This window comes from Fusarium keratoplasticum, chromosome 1, assembly GCF_025433545.1.
Source record: "Fusarium keratoplasticum isolate Fu6.1 chromosome 1, whole genome shotgun sequence".
In the NCBI taxonomy this organism is placed as follows: domain Eukaryota; kingdom Fungi; phylum Ascomycota; class Sordariomycetes; order Hypocreales; family Nectriaceae; genus Fusarium; species Fusarium keratoplasticum.
Genome location: NC_070529.1, coordinates 1224 through 21515, shown reverse-complemented (window position 1 = coordinate 21515; position 20292 = coordinate 1224). Strand labels below are relative to the sequence as shown.

Here is a 20292-nt window from a genome sequence, read left to right as displayed (position 1 = left end):
GATAACTATAGGCAGCAAATAAGTTTATATGACTTATTAGAGGCAACTTAAATAAAATACTCCTAATCTCTAAGATATCTAGTATTACTACTAAGAAAAGAGGATATACTAATTAATTTTTAAGATCTGGGGATAAGAAATAATAGAAGTTAGAAGTTACTATGCTGTGCATTAGGTGGGAGAAGCGAGCTTATAAAAGAGGAAAGAGGACCCCTATCCGCTATCTAAGCCCCGGCCTCTAGACTACCCTATATCTAATATATATTATTACGTTCGTAGTCTTAGATCCGGCATAAGCAGCAAAGGGGATAAGAATATATTAAATTATTAGGAAGCTAACTTATAAAAATTATCTTATTAGTCATAAGACTTTATCTAAATAGGAATATCCGATTAAGAGAAATGTAGTTCGCTTGTATAGTAGGAAGGCAAACTAATTAATTTACCCTCGGACGTTAATAATATCTATAAGTATCATAACGCATTATATTTTTATTAATAGGGTTAATCTAACCGGGGATACGCATTTTCCTCTACCCATTTTAAGTTAAGCACTAGTCATCTAAGTTTACTATATAAACAAAGAGATCCTCCCTTAACCTCTCATCCTATTTGGACGTCTAGGATCACCTCTTTAGCCTACTCCCGCGTCTACTCTTCCACGTCTACTTACATATATTACTAAAACGATACTCTACCCTATCATCTATGAAAAACGTCGGCTGAGCTACCGACGTTTTTTTTATATGGGGGAATTTTTTTACGCTAGCAGACCATGGGGCAGCCGACGTTTTTTTTCTCGACCAGCCGACGTTTTTTAAAAAACAGGGTTCTAATAGGGCTAAGGCTCTAAGAAAGAGATATATATAACTCTAAGCTATAAGGATTTTAGAAATTAAGTCTTTTTTCTTATATCTTATCCCCTTATTTTTCTAGAATTATTTAAAGATAAAAAGAGGAATTTTAATGGGGTGGTCAGTGCAACTAGCGTTACGCTAAAAATCCCCCAACCACCGCCGCAACCTAGCTACCTAGCCACACCAACCACTATGCCAGCCACAACTAAGGCAATTTCTTAGCCAATAAGCTTTAACCTTTATTTTCCTTCTTTCTTTTTAATTCTTCTATAAAGACTCTATTTTTTCCTAGCTATATATTTCTAATCTCTATCTCTATCTCTATCTTAATTACCTATAAGCCTTATAATTATGGATTATTTTACTTATATCTCTATTTTTTCCCTTCTTATTTGCAAGACTTGTAAAACCGCAGTTCTTTTTAACCAAATTCAACAACACCTCCGCCAACAGCCTCATCAGCTTTCCCTTGAAGAGATCAAGCCCGCCCTAGAGCAGGCTGCTAAGCTTGATCTTCTTCAAGGCCAGAAAGACCTTGCAAGGCTACCTAAGCCTATTCCCCTAGGCCCTCCTATCTCACAACTTGGAGAGCCTATGCAACAGGGCTTCCGCTGTACCTTTGAGCCTAGCTGCTTCTATATTGGCTCTGAGCTACGCCGAATTAGAGAGCACCTACGGGTCTTTCATAAGGTCCAGCAGAAAGGTCAAAAGGGCCGGCCTTCCAAGGCAATAGCCTCGCAGCCTTCTATAGCTACTGAAAGCTATTGGCGAGCCGGCGTAGCTTATCAGCAACTCTTTAAGCAAGGGCCTCGCAGTGAATACTTTGAGGTCTTGCTAGAAGGCAATAGCTCTGAAGCTCTCTCTCTTCCAGAAGCTAAGGCTGCCTTTGAGGCCCAAGCCCTAGCTATCAGAAGCAAGGAGGCCGAGGCTATAGAGCAGCTAAATGACTTTACTGCTCCTAATCCTTGGCTTCGAAGGCTAGGATCAGCAAGGCACCTAGCTAACTTTAGTGGGGAAAAGGATTTCCTAAGAGACCTACTTTCTCTTAACCTTACCTTAACTAAAGAGTCACTAGAAGAGACCTCTGAGCTTGCCTGCTTTTTTCTCTTGCGGGCCTTTGAGGAGCTTATTCAAGAAGCTATAAGCCTTATAGCTTCTAATGAGATTCCTCTGAATGCTCTCTTTGAGGTTAACCGGCAAGATGCCTCGCCAGCCAGCAAAGAAGCCCTTTAGCTATAGGTATAAGAAAGCTACGCAAGACCGCTATGCCATAGTGGCAAAGCAGCTTCTAGTCTATACCTTCCGCTGCCTCAACCTAGAGCCCACAGAGAGGCCACCTTTCAAAGCAAGCCAGCAGCAGCTAGCTAGCTATAAGGCTCTATCTGATAACCTAGATGACCTAGAAGAGGCCTGGCTCTTAGCTAAAGGCAACTTCTCTAGCTATAAGGTTATAGAGCTTTATAAGGGGGCAAAGGAAAAGACCTTGGCGCTATTTATCTCGATCCTAGATCATCAGACTAAGGATAGTGAATTTAATAGCGTTATGGTCTCTTTTCTTACTGTGCTTAGTATATCTCCCTAATGGCTCTTGGCTTAGCTTTGAGACTTTTACCCCTTTTCTCTCTGCCTTAGTCTCTATTTCTAGGCTCCTTATCTTGCGAGAAGTAGCTAGAAAAAGAGATAAGGCTATCCAGCAGCATATCGAGCTTGGAAGGAGCCTTCTAGAAGCTCGAGAAGCTAGCCCTGGCTATTTTGAGCTTATGCAACAGCTCGTAACTAGGTGTATGCTGAATAGCCCGGCTGGGGCTGATACGACCCCTATGCAGTTTATCCTTCGGCTGCGTAGCTATGGAATAGCTGCCAAGGCCAATACAGCCCAGCCCGGCTATATCAGCTGGGAAGGAGAGACTATCCTCTATAGAGGCAACCGGCTTAGCCTTCCTAGCCTGCAGCATATACTGCAGGCTGCCTTGGATGAAGCCCGGCTTCTTCTCTTCCAGGGGCTTCTTATGCAAGAGAGCTATACCTTGGAGGAGAGCCAGCCGGCCCTAGTGCCTTCTATCCCCTGGGATTCTATCCAGGATAACCCTACTGATGATTCAGTGGGTTATTCCTTTTAGATAGCCTCTATGAGGTAGCTAGGGGAGGGACTAAGAGCTGGCTTTTTTCCTTTCTCTGGGAAGACCCTATTCTCAAGGCCCGCTGGTTTGGAAGCTCTAGTAGCTCTTCTATAGCCCCAGAGGCTAGGGCTATGTCTTCTTATAGCCAAAGCATTGAGAAGTTGCTTGAGCTGCTAGCCTTTTTGATTCACTTGAGCAGTGGTCTTCCGGCTCGGTCAAATGAGCTCCTAACCCTTCGGCACCGCAATACCGCCGCAGGGGGCATCCGCAATATCTTCCTAGACCAAGGGCTAGTTATGCTAGTTACTGGTATTCATAAGGGCTTTTCTAGGTCAGAGAGACTCAAAGTTATCCACCGCTTCCTTCCTCAGGAGGTTGGAACCCTTTTAGTCTATTATCTCTGGCTTATCTTGCCCTTCTGGGAAGCTATGCAGGCTAATTTTTGACCCTAGCTCTCAGGGCTCTTTTTCCCCCTTTCTCTGGAAGACCTCTAGCCTAGATGGCGATGAGGCTTATGGCAAGAAGGTAGAGGCCCTAGGGGATAACCCCCCAGCTACAGCAGCTGCAGGCCGAGCTAGGCTTCTATAGCCTTAGAAGCTCTCCCTTTGTGGCCCTGAGAGGTAGCCAGGCTGATAGCCCTAGGCTGCATATATAGGCTTGCAGCAGGCTCTTGGAATTCAGCTAGGCTTAGCCGGGTCCTTAAGCGCTGGGGCAAGTTGGCTGGCATTGAGTCTCTTACTATTAGTAGCTGGCGGCATATAGCTATTGCCCTAGGCCGCCGCTATATCCGGGATGCAGCTATTACTAGCCAGGGGCTATATAGCGAAGTCGACCACGGAGATAGTGAAAGCAGCTCTGATGAAGAGGGCCCTGGAGAAAGAGATACTATTCTCCATAGGCAGACCGGCCATAGCAGTATGACTTCCAACCTAGTCTACGGCCGGCAGCTTACAGAAGCCCATTTTGAGACCTATCAGCGCAGGCAAAGCTTCCGGCTTCTTAGTGAAGAGTGGCACTTCTTGCTTGGTTTCCCCTCTGCCCCTGGCTTCTCAAGGGCAACTATCCCCTCGGGCTCAAAGAGAGGCCTAGCTGCCGTTGACCTTGAGCATTTCCAGGAGCTTCAAGTAGCCCGCTGGAAGCAGCTACGCAAGGTTAACCTTGACCTTGAGCTGCAGAGGCTGCTCGGCTCTAACGCCACCTTCCGGCAAGGCCAGAAGCCGATTCTAGAGGCCATCATGAGTAATAGGAATCCAATCCTAGCCATCATGCCCACTAGCGGCGGCAAGAGCCTTCTATTTCAGTTGCCGGCTGCTAGCTGCCCAGATAGCATAACTATAGTAGTTGTGCCGCTGGTCTCGCTGCTAGGCAACCTCCCTAGACCGCTGCCAAGCTATGGATATCCCTGCTGCTCAGTGGCAGGCTGATAGGGCACCAAGGGGGGCTTCTATTATCTTTGTGACGCCCGAGTCAGCTATGACAAAGCGGTTCCAGGCCTATCTAGATGGCCTCCAAGCCCTAGCCCGCCTTGACCGCATAGTTATAGATGAGTGCCACACGATTCTAGAAGGCAGCCCCCGGTTCAGGCCTAAGCTAAGGCAGCTAGGCCTATTGGCCTTGCGAGGCGTGCAGATAGTATACCTAACTGCAACGTTGCCTATAGCTGAAGAGCGTGAATTCCTAGGCCTAGTTTACACCAAGGCCAAAGATGCCACTATCTTCCGGGCTCCCACAACCCGGCCTAATATCAGCTACAGGGTAGTTGATTTCCCTCTGCTTCCCAAAGAGGGCTATCTGCAGTCTGCTGAGAATGCCCTGAGGCAGCTGCTTGATAGCAAGCTTACCCTATACCCTGCTCAGCCAAAGCTATAGTCTATTGCAAGACTATAGCTATAACTGAAGCCCCAGCCCAGGCTCTAGGGTGTGATGCCTACTATAACGAGGTTGATACTCGCGATGGCAAGGCAGAACGCCTGCAGGCCTGGATGGAAGGGTCTCGGGAGACCCTCTATGGCAATGGCAGGGGTTATAGTTGCAACTAATGCTCTTGGCCTCGGTATTGATATCCCTAATATCAGGGTTATCATACACCTTGAGATGCCAAAGAGGCTTGCAGACTATGGGCAGCAGAGCGGCCGTGCCGGTCGAGATGGGCTTCCTAGCGAGGCTATTACCCTCAGGCCTTTGCAAAGCTCGACCCAAGAAGCCCAATCTTCTAGGTTCCTAAGCATAGGCAGCAGAGAATTCCTCTCTACTAGCCAATGCCGTAGGATAGCCTTAGATAGGGCTCTAGATGGCCGAGCTAGCCGGCAAGTATGCGAGGCAGGGGAGGAAAAGTGTGACTTTTGCCTAGAGAACCTGCCTTTAACCGCAGAAGAAGGCTATGCCCTAGAGAGCCCTGAAGAGAGGGATCTTAGGCTTAGAGCTATGCAAGTACAGCAGATGCGTACTGCAGCAGCTACCCGGGCCGAGAGGGAAAGGGCAGACTTTGAGACCTTTCAGAGGCTGCTTTCTCAGCAGCTTCTTCAGGGCTGCCTTTTCTGCAAGCTTGATGGGCTAGATAGGCGAGACCATCTGCCATTAAGCTGCACCCGGGCCACTTCTTCCAGCCGCAAGGATATACGCCTTGGCTTTGAGCTAACTAAGTCTATTACCCGCTACCTAAGGCAGCGGGATAGGCTAGGAAGCTTTGGAGCCTGTGCCTATTGCCTTGTGCCCCAGGAGCTTTGCAGCCGCTGGGAGGAAGACCCGCAGCATGGCGGCTGGCAGCTAATCCAGGGGGGTAGTTGCCAGTTTCCTGGGCTTATTGCTGCCCTCTGGAGCTCTGCTGTATTACAGCAGCCACAACTAGCTAGCCGGCTTTATAAAGAGCTTGGGTTTGAGGGGGAAATTAACCCCCCCTAACTGCGCTCCTAAGCACCATCGGGTCTTATGGTCCTGGCTAGGGGAGAGGATCTCTTGGGCTAGCTATGATGCTATCCGGATCTGCCGTATCTATAAGGAGCTGGCAGAAGCCTTGAATATGCCTTAGCATAGCTAAAGAGATACTCTAGGATAGTTACTAGGTATTTATTTTAGGTAGTATTATAATAATAGTACCCTTTGCACTTAATAAAATAGCCCTATCCTCTTAGCCCTCTTAGTTATTTCCCTTAGTAGCCTATAATAAATAGGATAAGAAAAATAATACCTGCCTCTTACCCTATAGCCGCCTCTTATAGCGCAAATAGCCCCCATAGCCCAAGTACCCGCCCCTTACCCTTATAGCCGCCCCCCTGTAGCGCAAATAGCCCCCCTGTAGCCTAAGTACCCGCCCCTTACCCTTATAGCCGCCCCCTGTAGCCTAAATAGCCCCCCTGAAAGTTAAATGCAGTTTCCTCTAAGCCCACTATAATAGAAGCTTGAGCCTTAAGTTATCTATTATATATATGGGGCATAGAAACTGGTTTGAACCATTGCGGCGCGCCCCAGTCGCTATGTGACTCCCCTGTTGTCCCCCCCCATAGCTATAAATAGCATATAGAGTTAATAGGCCCATCTAGCAGCTAGAAAAGAAGGTCCTTTAGCTAGCTATAGCTAGGCATCCCTAGTAGCTGTGCACCCGGAGGAGCCAGGTTCGTAGGGGCCGATTACAGCTATAATCCCCCCCCCGCCGCGAGGCACAGAGCCTACAAGCATATATATAAGGGATACATAAAGGTAATCTAATAAGATAAGGTACAGTGGGGCTAGTTTAGTCACATAGCCCAGGTGAATTATAAGCTATTTTTTACTTTACTTTAGCTATAGGGTAGCTCAGACCTATAGGTTAGGCTATTAGCTTGCTTATAAGCCTTTTTTAGCCTTATTGCCCCCAGCTGCCTTGGGGCCTTTTCAGGCCGCCTTGGCTCCCTCTTATATACCCACCGAGGACCTTTTAGCTAGCCGCACGCCAGACCGGGCTCGCGGGCCACTTTTCCTTTTTGCGGGCTAGATTTACTATATAAAAATAAAAAAATCAACTCACGGCCTTAAGGCTTAAAAGGCTAGCTTTTAAAGCTATAGGGTAGCTTAATCTATTAGTTATTCTTATATGCCTTAGCTTCTTTTTAAGCTATATTAGCTAATATAATATAAGGTAGCTTAGTCTTATTATATTATAGCTAGCTAGTAACTATAGGGTAATAAGACTACTTATTACCTAGACCTACTAGGGTTATAGCTGCCTAACGCGTTATATTATAGCTACCCTATACCTCTAAGGAATTATATATTAAGATAATAAAATAAGTATTTTATTTACTATAGGGTAGCTTAATTTATTAATTATTTTAATATATCTTAGCTTCTTTTTAAGCTATATTAAGTATTAAAATATAAAGTAAATTAGTCCTTTATTTATTATAAGGTATTTAATTTTTATAATTACCTTATATAATATTATAAATAATTATATTTAAAAAATAATAATATAATAATAATAATAATTAAAATATTAAATTAAAAATAATAATATAATAATAATAAAATAGCAAAACTAATTAGTGCGGCTAGCACCTATTAGAACCTGTCTTATGATTATAAGGTTCAATGCCACAAGGCCTATTCCCAGATAACTGCGCGGTTTTTTACTTAGGAAGCCCATATATGTTAACGGCGAGCGCACCGTACTCTTCCTAAGGCAAAGCAGCGCAAGCTGCTTCTAGCCTGAATTGAACCCTAGGCCCTCGGGAAAAGGTTGCTAAGCTTAACCGTTGAGCTATCGGGCCGCTCTTCAAGACCGGCTGTGGTTGCTGTATGTGTTCTAACCCAGCTGCATGGCGAATACAGGTCTGATTCCAATGGCAATCCCATAGTAAAAAAAAAAACCGCGCTAGTGAAATCGTCGACCTGATACGATTGCCCCCAACGGAAACAGGTCGACATTTTTTAAAAAGTAGATAAAAAATGGATTTCAAGTACATGCATCAATCCATTACGTTAAGGGCATATCGCATTTCAATTATCAGCATCAGAGATCCAATATTGCGGCGTTGCGGCGAGGTTAAAGTTAACCCAAGTATTGACCCGAGTGCAGCAAGATTCCATTTTTTGATCAAACCCAGATTCCCAGAATTATTAGTCAGCATAGCCAAGGTAGAAAGGACTACATGCAAGAGAGTATATGAGGAATAAGGCAGTTAGGTTAAGGGTCATATAATGCCAGGTTAAATAAGTGATTTATATTATTGCCATAAGATAACCCGTGGCATTCACCCGCCAAGAAGTCCAGCCATAAAGCCGCCAACCATCCGGTGAGAGAGTATCAGAGCAGGTATAAGTCAAGAAGAGCAGTAGTTAATCAAGAGAGATTAGTTAAAAGCAGGTTTATTATATAGAAGGGTTTTTCATCGAGATATCTAATGAAGTGCAATGGTTAATTAATAATCCATATATAAAAACGTCAACGGGAGCGCCCCGCGCAACCGCAGAAGCAAGTTCAAGCACCAAGCCACAAACAATGAAAAGCAACAAATATCATAATAGATAAACATCAATTCATTGCACACCACCAATTCCCGTACAACAGATAGAGCAATCAGCACACAGCCAGTCAGACCATCGAAGCCAGCACGATATATGTGAGTGTAAGCCACCAATGAGAGATAATAGCATAATATAAATCCAAAGAGAGAAAAGAGCCATTCGTTCCAGCCAGATTTAGATCATATTACTCATCAAGGATGCCCGTTAACACACATCGCAGTTCAGAATAGCAGTGGCCGAGATGGAGCCATTTATCAAGTTGCCCGAGTTTCCATTAATTATCTGCAAAACATGCCATTATGCATACATCGGTAAGCATATTGAGCAGCACATGAAGCAATATCACAGGTCCATCCGGGTAGCAGAAAGGAACGAGATCACAAAAGCGATCCAGTCAGACCCAGATGTCATCCAGACCCCGGCCGAGTTGGCAACATGGCCAACGCCGCCACCCACAACCGACCCCATCCCATTTATCCACCCACCACAGAGCGACAAATTGGGTTGCGGCGAGGAGGGTTGTTTATACGTGGTCGGTTCAGAACGAGCCATGCAGAACCATTACCGCAGTGACCATGGATGGACGAATCCCCGAGGCAGGGGCGGAAGTGTCCAGCAGCGAGCCATGGAGACACAGCAGGTCCCGTGGCGTAGCGGTGTCCAGTGTCAACGTTTTTTTTCAGCAATGGGCCGGGCAGCCGTTGGTTCGAGGTCGGGTTCGGTGCACCGATCAGCCAGGACCCGGACGAGGCAGCCGTTGCAGACCGTTTAATGCAAACATTAGACCAGCAGGAGCGCCGGTTTCATTTGGAGGACAAAGAACGGATCAAGGCCGCCGATTCCAAGTTGGACGCCAACGCGTGGTTAGAGCACGTCGGATGGGCCACCCATTTGCAGGGGTTCGATCCGGAAGCCATGCAGCGGTTGGTCGACCCAGTGGGCGAGCAGGAGCATGAGTTGCAGTTGATCCATGACAGCTTGGTGCGAGTGATGGACCGAGCACGCACCATAGCCACGCCCACCCACGTTGGAAGCCATGCATTGTTCGAGGTACAGCGAAAAGAGGTGGACAAGAAGCCACGGCGACCGTTCGACAACCGGGTCGAGGACGATACGTGGACGCGTTACACGGCCGTGTGGACCAAGTTGGTGTGTTACATATACCGTGCCGAGAAAATGCCAGATGCAGATAGGCCCAAGTTTCGGTTATCCAAGCGGCAAGGCGATTTCATGGATGATTTGGCGGATTTAGTCGAGGCGCACGTTAACGATCCGGAGGCACAGCCATTGGACGAGGACCGAGTGGACGGGTTGACATTGCAGGTCGTCATAGCGTTGTTGGACCACCGTTTGACCGCGGGGGGAGTACCGCAGCGCCATCATCAGCGGTTTAGCCGTGATGGGTATCCGAAAGGACGGCGGTTGGATGGATGTGTTGGATTATACGCCCATATATTCCGCCGTCATCAAGGTCGCCCGTGCCATGGTCGTGTACCAGTCATACCAGGAGAGGCAGGCCGAGGTGATGCGTTTGAAGCAGGATAAGATGGACGAGTGGATGGTGCGGCGGCGGCAGGAGGGAAATCAGACGTGGGAAGAGCAGCATGCCCGAAAGGAGGCGGAAGATGAGGCGGAAGAGGAGGCAGAAGAGGAGGCCACCAGCATATTCCGCATCGTGCGTGGGAAAGTGCAGCGGTTCATGACGGTCACGCCCAAGGATCCCCACGCCGAGGCAACGCCGATGGATTGGATTTACGAAGCACGCACGTACGGGATGCACATCCGGTTCAACACGCCGGCCGGCGGGACCATCGATTGGGTTGGGGACCGCATCAAGCACCGGCGGGTGCAGTTCCGCATGGGCGAGTTGACAGAGATGTTGCATGCGTTGAAGAGGGAAGCCCGAGAGTTGTTGGCGACGTTGACGATGGTGGACGACATCAGCCAGTTGCCGCGGATCCCGTGGTCGTCGATGGAAGACGACCATAGCGAAGACAAGGTGGGATATTCATTTTTTGGATGACGACCGTAACCACACGTGGTTGGCAGCCGGCAAGAGTTGGAATGCGCGACAGATCATCAAGACGCAAGGGCGGCGTAAGAGTTGGTTCGACCACGGAAGGGAGGACGGGAAGCCGTTCCAGGCCAGAGCGGTGCAGTCATATGGGAAGACATTCGACGAGTTCATGGAAAAAGATGTTTTTATTGATGCATATGGTAGGTGGCCAGCCGGCGCGATCCACCGAGATTTTAGGCATTCGATATAAGAATACCATGAACGGCGGCGTACGCAACATATTCGCGCACGACGGGTTGATGTGTTTCGTCACGTCGTACCACAAGTCGTTCCGGGCCACGGGGCAGGCCAAGGTCATCCACCGATATTTGCCACGCGAGGTGGGCGAGTTATTGGTGTGGTATTTGTGGTTAGTGTTGCCGTGGTGGCAGCAGGTACAGGGCGTCGTCAAAGATGCCGGCATACGCAGCCCATATTTATGGCCAGACGAGGTGGTTCGCAGGGACGAAGTCAGCGAGACGGAGCAGAGGGAGAGGAGACAGGCCGAAATGGAGAGCCAGGGCAGCCAGGATGGCATTGGCGGCGGCGGCGATGATCGTGGTGATGAGGATGGTACCGATGAGCCCGGTTCCAGTGCGAGGTTCGACAGTTGGGTACAGGAGCGCAATTGGACGCCAGACCGCGTCCGCCGCATCATCCAACGAGACAGCAAACGATTATTGGGCACCATATTGAACATTAGTTCGTGGCGGCAGATTGCCATCGCCATATCCCGTCGATATTTGGACAAGGCATTCAAGGAGTCAACGATAGATGGGGTCGAAGAAGACGACGACGGTGTGGACGATAACCCGATCGATTTACAAGCCGGCCATGGAACGCACGTGGCCGGCATGGTATACGCACGAGAGTTGCAGCAAGGGTTATTCAGCACGGCCACGATGCGCGATAAGTTTCGGTCCGTCAGTCGTCAGTGGCATCGGTTTTTTTTGGAGTTCCGCGAGGGCGATAGTTTAGCCGTAGCGATACGCCGAAAGCGGGAGCCATTCGAGACGGAGCGGGAGTACCACCAGTTGCAGCGTTTCAGGCGATTACAGCAGGTCGACATTGCCGCCCGGTTGAGGGAGAGATGATAGGACCAGACGCCGCGTTCCGTGGCCAGCAAGAGAACGGTGATCCGGGCCATCATGCGGGGAGAGAGCCCGATTGTGCAGATCGCAGGCACGGGAGAAGGCAAAGAGCATGTCGTTCATGTTACCGGCGTATTGTTCCAGCGACGACGGAGGGACAACCATCGTCATCGTGCCGTTGGTAGCATTGCGAGATGATTTGCACGGCCGTTGTGCCAAAGAGCCAGATCGCGACATACGTTTGGAACAGTCGCGGCGGGCACCAGATCACCCCCATCGTGTTCGTCACGCCCGAGTCGGCAGTGACAAAAAGGGTTCGGCGATTTTGTGAACCGGTTGCAGGCACGGAAAGCGTTGGATCGTGTCGTTGTGGATGAGTGCCACGCCATTTTGGACAGTACCAGCCAATTCCGGCCGCAGTTGATGGAGTTGGGCCGGGTGTTAAACGAATGGGGCGTCCAAAAAGGTATTTTTTGACGGCCACGTTGCCACCAGATGAGATTGGGAGGTTTTTTCGAGGTCGTGGGGTTATCAGCCAGCCGTGTAAAAGGTATTCCGATCACGAACGACGAGGCCGAATATCGGGTATAGGGTAGTGGTTGTTCGATCAGCCAAGCGCAGAGATCACCACAAGAAGCAGCAGCAGCAGCAGCAGCAGAATACCAGTCAGACCGGTAGCGGCGAGGTTGGGGCAGACCAAGAGGCGGAAGACAGCCGCGTGGTCAAGATCGTGCAGGATTGGTTACACAGAAACAGCCAAGGTCGCGTCATCGTTTACGCCAACACCATCGACCGGGTTGAACGATTGGGGGCGATTATTGGAGTGCAGCGTGTTTCATTCCAAGGTCGACACAGCAGCGGGCAAGACGCAGCGATTGAGGTCGTGGATCGATCAAGGTCATTTAATCGTGGCCACGAACGCGTTAGGGTTAGGGTCGACGTGCCAGATGTGCGGTTAGTGGTCCACGCCGGGATGCCGAACCGATTGCGAGATTACGTGCAGGAAAGCGGACGGGCCGGGCAGGACGGTGGCCATAGCGAGGCCGTCGTCGTCATATGCCAGCAGGGGGAGGAAGCAGGAGGTCCACGGTCATCAACCAAGGCAGGGAGAAGAAGAAGGAAGGCGGTAGCATCAGATAAGGCCAAGTGGCCAGCAAAGGAAGTAGCCGTTGAGCGGTTTATCAGTGCGAAGTGGTGCCGCCGTGTGGTGTTGGACCAGGTGATGGATGGCCAATACGATCGAGCAGGTTGTCATCCAGAGTCGGAGGTGGCATGTGATGTGTGTCAGCGGCAACGGGACCAATTGGCATTAGAGGAGGATATGTTATGGTTTGAAAGAGAAGGCGACATGGCGGTAGAGGTGGAAGCAAAGAGAGGGTGCAGGAGTGCCAAGAGACGGAGGTTGAGGAGCGTTTCAGGAGGGCACAGCAGAACAGCCGATACGAGCAGTTCAGGGCCAGACAGGACGCAATGCAGGTAAACGAGGAGGCCAAGATGTTAGAGGAGGAGTTGGCATTGATGGCCGGTCGATGTATGGGTTGTTTCATGGCGACGGGCACGGTAGAGGACGACCAATTTCATCCGAGGGAAGAAGTGCCCGGTACGAGTGCGAGGGTGGTGGCGATAGGTAAGACGATGCGAGGAGAAATGGCAGCAGGGCATGTTCAAGAAGGGCGTGATGCGGATTTTTCCGGTTGTTCTTGGTGCGGGTTACCGCAATATATTTACACTTGGGAGGCAGTGGGCGATGATCAGGGGACGTATAGGTTGCGGAGAGAGATAGGAGTGCCAGTACGCCGGGTTATTGGTGAGCGTATGGGGAGCAGCCAGTGCATGGTATGAGACCGATGTCAACGAGGTGATGGGGAAGATGGATGTGGAGCGACAGTATGATTGGCAAGATACGGACGATCAAGAGAATTTACGGGAGGGGTTAATGAAGTGGTTAGGGGATAAAGTTCAAATGGGTTCATTAGAGACGAAAGGTTTTGTTAGGGGTTTTATGATATTATCTAGTTAATGATGAAGCAGGGGAGGAGGAGAGGAGGGTGAAAGTGTGGCAGGAGGAGACGATGACGAGGAAGCGTTTCGCCATTGCCACCAATATGCGAGACGTTGGGGAGGCAGCGAGCAAAACATATGTGGTTATTCAGGAGGGTCAGAGGAGAAGCGTCAGTACAAGGGGCATTATTCCGGATTATGGTGGCACAGCGGTGCGGGGAGATGAGTGGTGGCAATATCACATGGGCAGATGATGGGGAGAAGGTCGAGTTTTCAGATAAAGACAAGATATGCAGGATATATAGATGGTTAGGGGGAATTAGTAGAGTGGTGGAAAAAAGGCGGGCGGAGGATATAGGCGAAGCCGGTTATGCCAGGTAATAATACGATTAGATAGGTTATGGATATAGCAGGGGTAGATAGATAATGGGAGAAATTAGGTCCGTACAAAAAGAGTCAAGGCAAGAGAAAAAAAAGGATTTATAATGTAGAGTCAGCGGCAGGGCGGATTTGCATACGAGGAATGATTGGTCAGGTCAAAGGAGTTATAGTAGCATTAAGGTGCATTATATATATTGGAAGGAGATAGAAGAAAAGGCATGTAGGGTAGATAGAGGAATAGAAGTAAGCGGTTAGTAGTACAGTTAGGTTAAAGTAGAAAATGATATATAATATAAATTTACAAGGGATACCATAAAGGTTATGGGATTTTAAGCAAAGGAGATGGAACGTAGGGGGGAGGAGAGAAAAGAAAAGCGAGTAATTATTAGGTATATAGATATAGATATAGGGCAATATATTATATGGATAAAGGGAAAATAAAGAGAGAGGATAGGTAATAATAACGGGATAATAGGGTTAAAGGGAAAAGGAAGAAAAAGAGAGAGAAGAGAAGTATAGATAATATATGTATATAGGGTAAGCAAATACATATAAATAAAGTACAAATACATAAGAAAAAATAAGAAATAAAAAGGTAAAATAAATATAAAAAAAAAAAAAATAAAATATAAAGATATATAATATAATATAAAAGTAAAAAAAAAAAAAAAATAAATAAGGAAGAAGATATAAAAAGTAAGATAAGAGAGAAATTATAAAGAAAAAGATAAAAGGAATATAAGAAATTATAAAAAAAGTAAATAAAAGATAAATATATAAGATATAAATAAAAAAAAATAAAATAAAGTAATTATAAATATAAGTAGAGATAAATTTAAGAAGATATTTAAGAAGAAGGTTAAAGGTAAGGGAGTAATTTATAGTAAGTGGTTAGGGTAAGGTTTAAAAAGCAGGTTAGGGTGAAGTAGTTTATTAATATAGTTAGGGGGGAGGATTTGAGAAGAAAAGGTTAGGGTGAGTAGTTTATAAATATGGTTAGGGGAGGATTTGAGAAGAAGGTTAGGGTGAGTAGTTTATGAATATGGTTGGGGGAGGATTTAAGAAGAAAGGTTAGGGGGAGTAAGGTCCATATACGCCATAAAGAGCCGAGGCAAGGGATAGCATATATAATTCATCACAGAATAGTCACGCAGGAGGTCAAAGCAAGTAGTTACAGGCGTTGATTTGTATTTCAGAGTGAGTCCATAACCAAGACCAATGACCATTGCGTTGCGTCCAGTTACCGGGGATAATGGGATTAATAGAAGAAGCCGACGTGAAAGGTGGTGCGGCAGGGGCGAAGGCGACATTGAAAGAGGACGATGGCGGTGAAGCGCGGAAAAGTTAAGAGAGCCGCAACGTGACAGCACCATTACCGTGCACGTGAGGGAGGCAGGGGGGGCCAGTGGGCAGAAGAATAGAGGCATTTTGGCCGATATTTCAATGAAGCGTTACAGGAAACAATAATCAGGATAGATAAAATACCAGTTTAAAGTGGAGTCGTTTAAACGGAGGAGCGACGATCAGAAGGTTTACGGTTGAGATATCAAGAAGGTCGAAACGTAAATAGTTTCAGTCAGTGGATAGTTCAGTCGAGTAGTAATGAAAAGAAAAAGTGAGGGGAGAAGTTGAAGAGAGGAGGGGGTTGTTCTGTTGATATATAACAGAAGGCATGCAGCCAAAGATATTCGAAGGAAGGAGAGTGAGTAAATGAATATACTAATATAACAAGAGAAAAAAAAAAGGGTGAGAGGAAATGCAAATAAAAGGGAAAAAGAAAGAGCGAACAAATTATAGTAGAAAGAAAGAAAATGTTTATTCTGTGCAAACGTGCAGGTAAAGGCTATAAACATAGATGGATATATCATGGACGACAGAGAAAATTAATCTAAAGAAGAATGGTAAAGGGCAGCAGATGGAAGCAAATATAGAAGAGAGAGCAGAGAGGATTGATCCAGCAGAAGAAGACAAGTGTTGAATATATGATGAAGGAAGCGCAAGATGCAGCAGATGGAGAGACAGAAGTTGGGACAAGTAAATAGGTGTTACATTATTGTGTATAAGGAGGGGAGGAGTATGATGACAAGGAGAGGATATTAAGCAAGGAATAGATGCGTTAATGCAGGAAAAAAAGGATCAGGGATGTAGCAATTGTTGCGGAGAAGGAAGAGCAGTGAGTTGGGGAAGGAATGTTTAAGAAAGAAAAGGGTTTATAGAGTTGAAACCGCAGTGCGATGAGGTATAAAGGTCAGAGTATGAAAGTAGTTTTAGTGGAGTTGTAGTCCGCATTAGATTTGTGATATTAAATATGATTGGGCAGGTAAGAGTAGGGTTAAGAAGGAAAATATAGCAACATATAACGAATCAGAGCATAGGTTAGAATAGAACGGGGTTGAAGTGAAGGGAGTAACAAAAGAAAGATATATAAAGCATGACTTCATTGACAGGTCAGGTAGGAGGTCAATGGTTATATAGAATAGGTGTCGATCATAGGTGCAATGAGGTTAGGAGGAAAAACACGGTGCAAGTTATAGAGGGTAATGCATTGTTTATTAAGGACATAGTATATATATAAGGAAGCTTGCCGTACACTTATGATAATAGTGATCATTATATGTAGCGTGGGTTGAGGTTAGGGAGTTTAGAGCGGGGTTATAGCAAGGTAATTAAGTTCAAGGAGATGCGAGGTAATCAAGTATCATATAGGGCAAGTATCAGTCATCATATGAGCAAGTATCAAGTCATCATACAGAGAGAAGTTCGTATCTACAGCAGAGGTAACAGTTATCAAATAACAGTAATCAGTCTCATAAGAGAGAAGTAATTAGTCATTAAGATAGTGCACAGTAAGCATATCATTAGGGAAGGGTATAATTAACAATGTAATTAAGTAATCAGGTAGTGAAGTAATCGAGAAATATGGCAGGATAGGGTTGTAAGTATCAGGTAGATCAAAAAAGAAAAGGTGAGTGAGTGGTTATATAGTAAGAACATGAAGAAGGAGAAAAGGAGTATAGGTTAGGGGGCGAGCAAACGTTAAAGTTAGGTTAGTAGTATTTTTAAAGGTTAAGGTTAAAGCGTTAGGTTAAAGCGTTGGTTAAGAGTTATATTTTTAAGTTAGAAGAGAAGTAGTTTTAAAGGTAAATAAAGGTAGGTTAATTAGGATAGGGGGTTAGGTGATAAAGTTAGTAAGGGTTTTGAATAGACACATAGAAACAAATAAATAATAAAAAGTAATATTAGGTAATTATTAGGGGTTGTAGGTTAGTAGAGGGAAGTAGAGTGTGAAGTTTAGATATTATTTTAAGTTGGGTTTCTATAGTAAACAGAGGAAAAATGGTAGGAAGAGATAGGGGAAAGTAAGTTAGAAGTGAAAGATGGAATAAGGAAACGTTGAAATTAGGAGGCGAAAAACAAACAGTTCAAATACAGGATATGTGTGTGTTAGTAAGGATTGGTAAATAGAAAATGTATAGATTTTATAAGGTTACAAAAGAAAGTTAATTGAAAAGAAAGGGGAGAAGAAGGAAAGGTTTTAGTTAGTGACGGAAGAGAGTATAGAAAGTGGAAAGGTATGGAAAAAAAAAAAGGAAAAAGGAAAAATAAAGAGCAAGATAAGTTAAATAAAGTTAAGAAAGGTATAGAAAGGTTAAGACAGGTTAATAGAAAAGAGTTAAAATGGTGAAGTTAGGTGTCCGAAGAAGCGAAAGCAGCTGTAAAATGGAGATGGATTAAAGTATCAAGTTCAGTTAAGGAGTTAGAAGGTAATAGAAGTAGAAAGGGAGGTTAGATAGATAGATAAGGATCATGTTAAGGAAGAAAAAGTTGGCAAGTATAAGTGGTAGAAAAGCAGAGCAGGGTGGGGTTATTTCCTGTAGTTATTAGTCGTATTAATAACAGGGTTAAACGGGAAGAAAAAAAAAGAAAATAGAATAGTTAGGGAGTAAAGTAAAAGATATAATATAAAGAGTTTAAGATTAATATAGTTTATTTTATAGTTTTAGAGCATAAGAGGAGGAGAATTAAAAAAAAAAGGTAAGCGTTTATTATAAGAGTTTAGTTGAGTCAGTGGATGGATTTAGGTAGGTTTAAACACTGGGAGAGCATAGGAGTAGAAGGATAAGAGGAGGGGGGGTAATATAGAGGTTAGCGAAAGGTAAAAAAGTATTATTTATAGAGTTAAAATATAAGGTTAGTAGGCGGAGTAATATAATTAGGAGTTTTTTGCATTTTATATAGGATTATAAGAGAGGAAATAAAGTTTAAGTTAAATGAAAAAGAAATTAGAGTATAAGATAAAAAAAAATAAGGAAAAAAATAATAAGTAAAAAAAAGTATAGATAAGGCAAAAGTAGATTATAGGCATTTTATAGTAGCATTAGGTTAAGATAAAGTATAGTTATTAAGATAGTTAAAGAAAATAAATTAAAAGGGGAAGATTATATAAATAGAGTTAAAAAGGTATTAGAAAAAAGGTAAGGAGAGATATTTATATATTAAATGAGATATAGGAATGAAATAGGAGGGTAAGTATATTATTGGGAAGGTTTAAGTTAAAAAAAGAGTTAAAGAATATAAGAAAGTTAATAAATAATAAAAAGTAACAGTAATTAATATAAGGAGAATAAGGTTTAAAAAGAATATAAAATAAGTAGGTATAAAGGTAAGAGTAATAAAGGTAAAAATAAATAAAATAAAAAGGTAAGAGGATAAGTATTAAAGAAAGATATAATAGAAAAAGGGGTATAAGGGTTTAATAAAATTAAAAAGAGTTTAAAATAATATAAAAAGTATAAAAAATTAAAAAAATTAAAATAATAGTATAAAGTATAATAATAAAAATAGGAAGAAAAGGTAAAATATAAAGGTAAAAAGGGTAATAAAAGTAATTAGGTAAAACATAAATGTAAAAGCAGGGGTTAGGGTTAAAAATTAAAAAAAGGTATAAGAAAAGGTAATAATTAAATAATAGGTATTATATTTAAAGTAATTTTTCAAGGCAAAGGAATATAAAGGTTTAAAATTAAATAAAGAATAAAAAGATAAAAAGGAAAAAAAAAAAAAAATAATTATAAGTAGTATTAGAGAGGGAGGGTAAATAATAAAAGTAAAATAATTAAGTTAAGTATTAAGGTAGAAGTATATAAGGGTAGTAAAATAAAAGGTTAAGTTAAAGTTAGGGTTAGTTATAAAGGTTATAGTAATAAAGGATAAGGAGTTAAGCGAGTTTTATATAAAGTTAGTTTTTATATTATTAATTAATTATATATATATATATTTAAAAAAAGGAAAAAAGGTAAAAAGTAATTAATTTAGGGTTAGTTTATTAAGAGAGTAAAGATATAAATAAAGTTAGAGGGTAAAAAAGTATGTATATAGGGTAAGGGGGTAAAGTAAAATAAAGGGATTAGTTTTATAAGTAAAGTATAATTAAGTATAATTAGAATAAGTTTTATAAGTAAGATAAGAAAAAGTAAATAATAGTAATAAACATAAAGAAAAATAGTAAGAGGGGTTAGAAAAGGGTTAATAGTTATAGAAAGGAGTTAAAGAAGTTTAATGAGGAGAAAGAAAAATTAGGTAATAAAATAAAGAGTAAAGAAGGAAAGTAGTAGGGAGAAAGCGGGGAAGAAAAGGAGAGTAGTAGGTATAAAGGTTAAGAGTAGTTATAAGTATAAAGGAAAGGTAAGGTTAAATTAGAATAAAGATAGAAAGGTAAAGAAAGAAAAAGGTTAATGAGAGTTATTAAAAGTGGAGTTTTGAGTAGTATAAGAAGAGAAAGTTTAGAAAGTAGAGGAAGGAGGAAGGAAAAGAAAGGTTAGTAAGTATTGTAAAGGGAAGGAATAATAAAAAAAAAAGAGTTTATAAAGTTTAAATAAAAAAAAAAAAAAGAAAAATATATTATGAGGTTAGTATTGAGTTGAAGTTTTAAATGATTATTATTAAGGTAGGTAATGAGTTGAGATTAAAAATGGGGTAATGGTGAAGTTAGGAGTTAGGAGTTAAGTAGTTATAGTGAAGGTTAGGGTTAAAGTAGTTAGATTAAAGGTTAGGAGTTAAATAGTTGAGTTAAAGTTAAGTTAAAAGTATTATAGTGAAAAGTTAAAGTTAAGTTAAGTGAAATTAAAGATTAAAGTTAAATAGTAAAGTTAAAGTTAGAAGTTAATAGATTGTAGTTAAAAGTTAGGTTAAGATTAAGATAAAGGTTAAGGTTAAAAGTTAGTTGAGATTGAGGTTAGAGTTAAAATAGTTATAGTAAAAGTTAGGGTTAAATAATTAAGTTG

The 20292-nt window shown here is 43.4% G+C and overlaps 2 protein-coding genes across 2 annotated transcripts; both read left to right on the top strand.

Moving 5' to 3' along the window:
• Positions 1 to 3894: 3894 nt before the first annotated feature.
• Positions 3895 to 4846, top strand: NCS57_00000200 (uncharacterized protein; the record flags this gene model as incomplete). Its single annotated transcript, XM_053050096.1, has 2 exons — positions 3895 to 4216; positions 4638 to 4846. 2 exons carry the CDS (start codon positions 3895 to 3897, stop codon positions 4844 to 4846), a joined length of 531 nt encoding a protein of 176 aa, XP_052918611.1.
• Positions 4847 to 9250: 4404 nt separating this feature from the next.
• Positions 9251 to 11629, top strand: NCS57_00000100 (uncharacterized protein; the record flags this gene model as incomplete). The annotated part of the gene is made up of 3 exons (XM_053050095.1): positions 9251 to 9813; positions 9866 to 10478; positions 10928 to 11629. The coding sequence occupies 3 exons, from the start codon at positions 9251 to 9253 to the stop codon at positions 11627 to 11629; spliced, it is 1878 nt and encodes a 625-aa protein (XP_052918610.1).
• Between the last annotated feature and the right edge of the window lie 8663 nt (positions 11630 to 20292).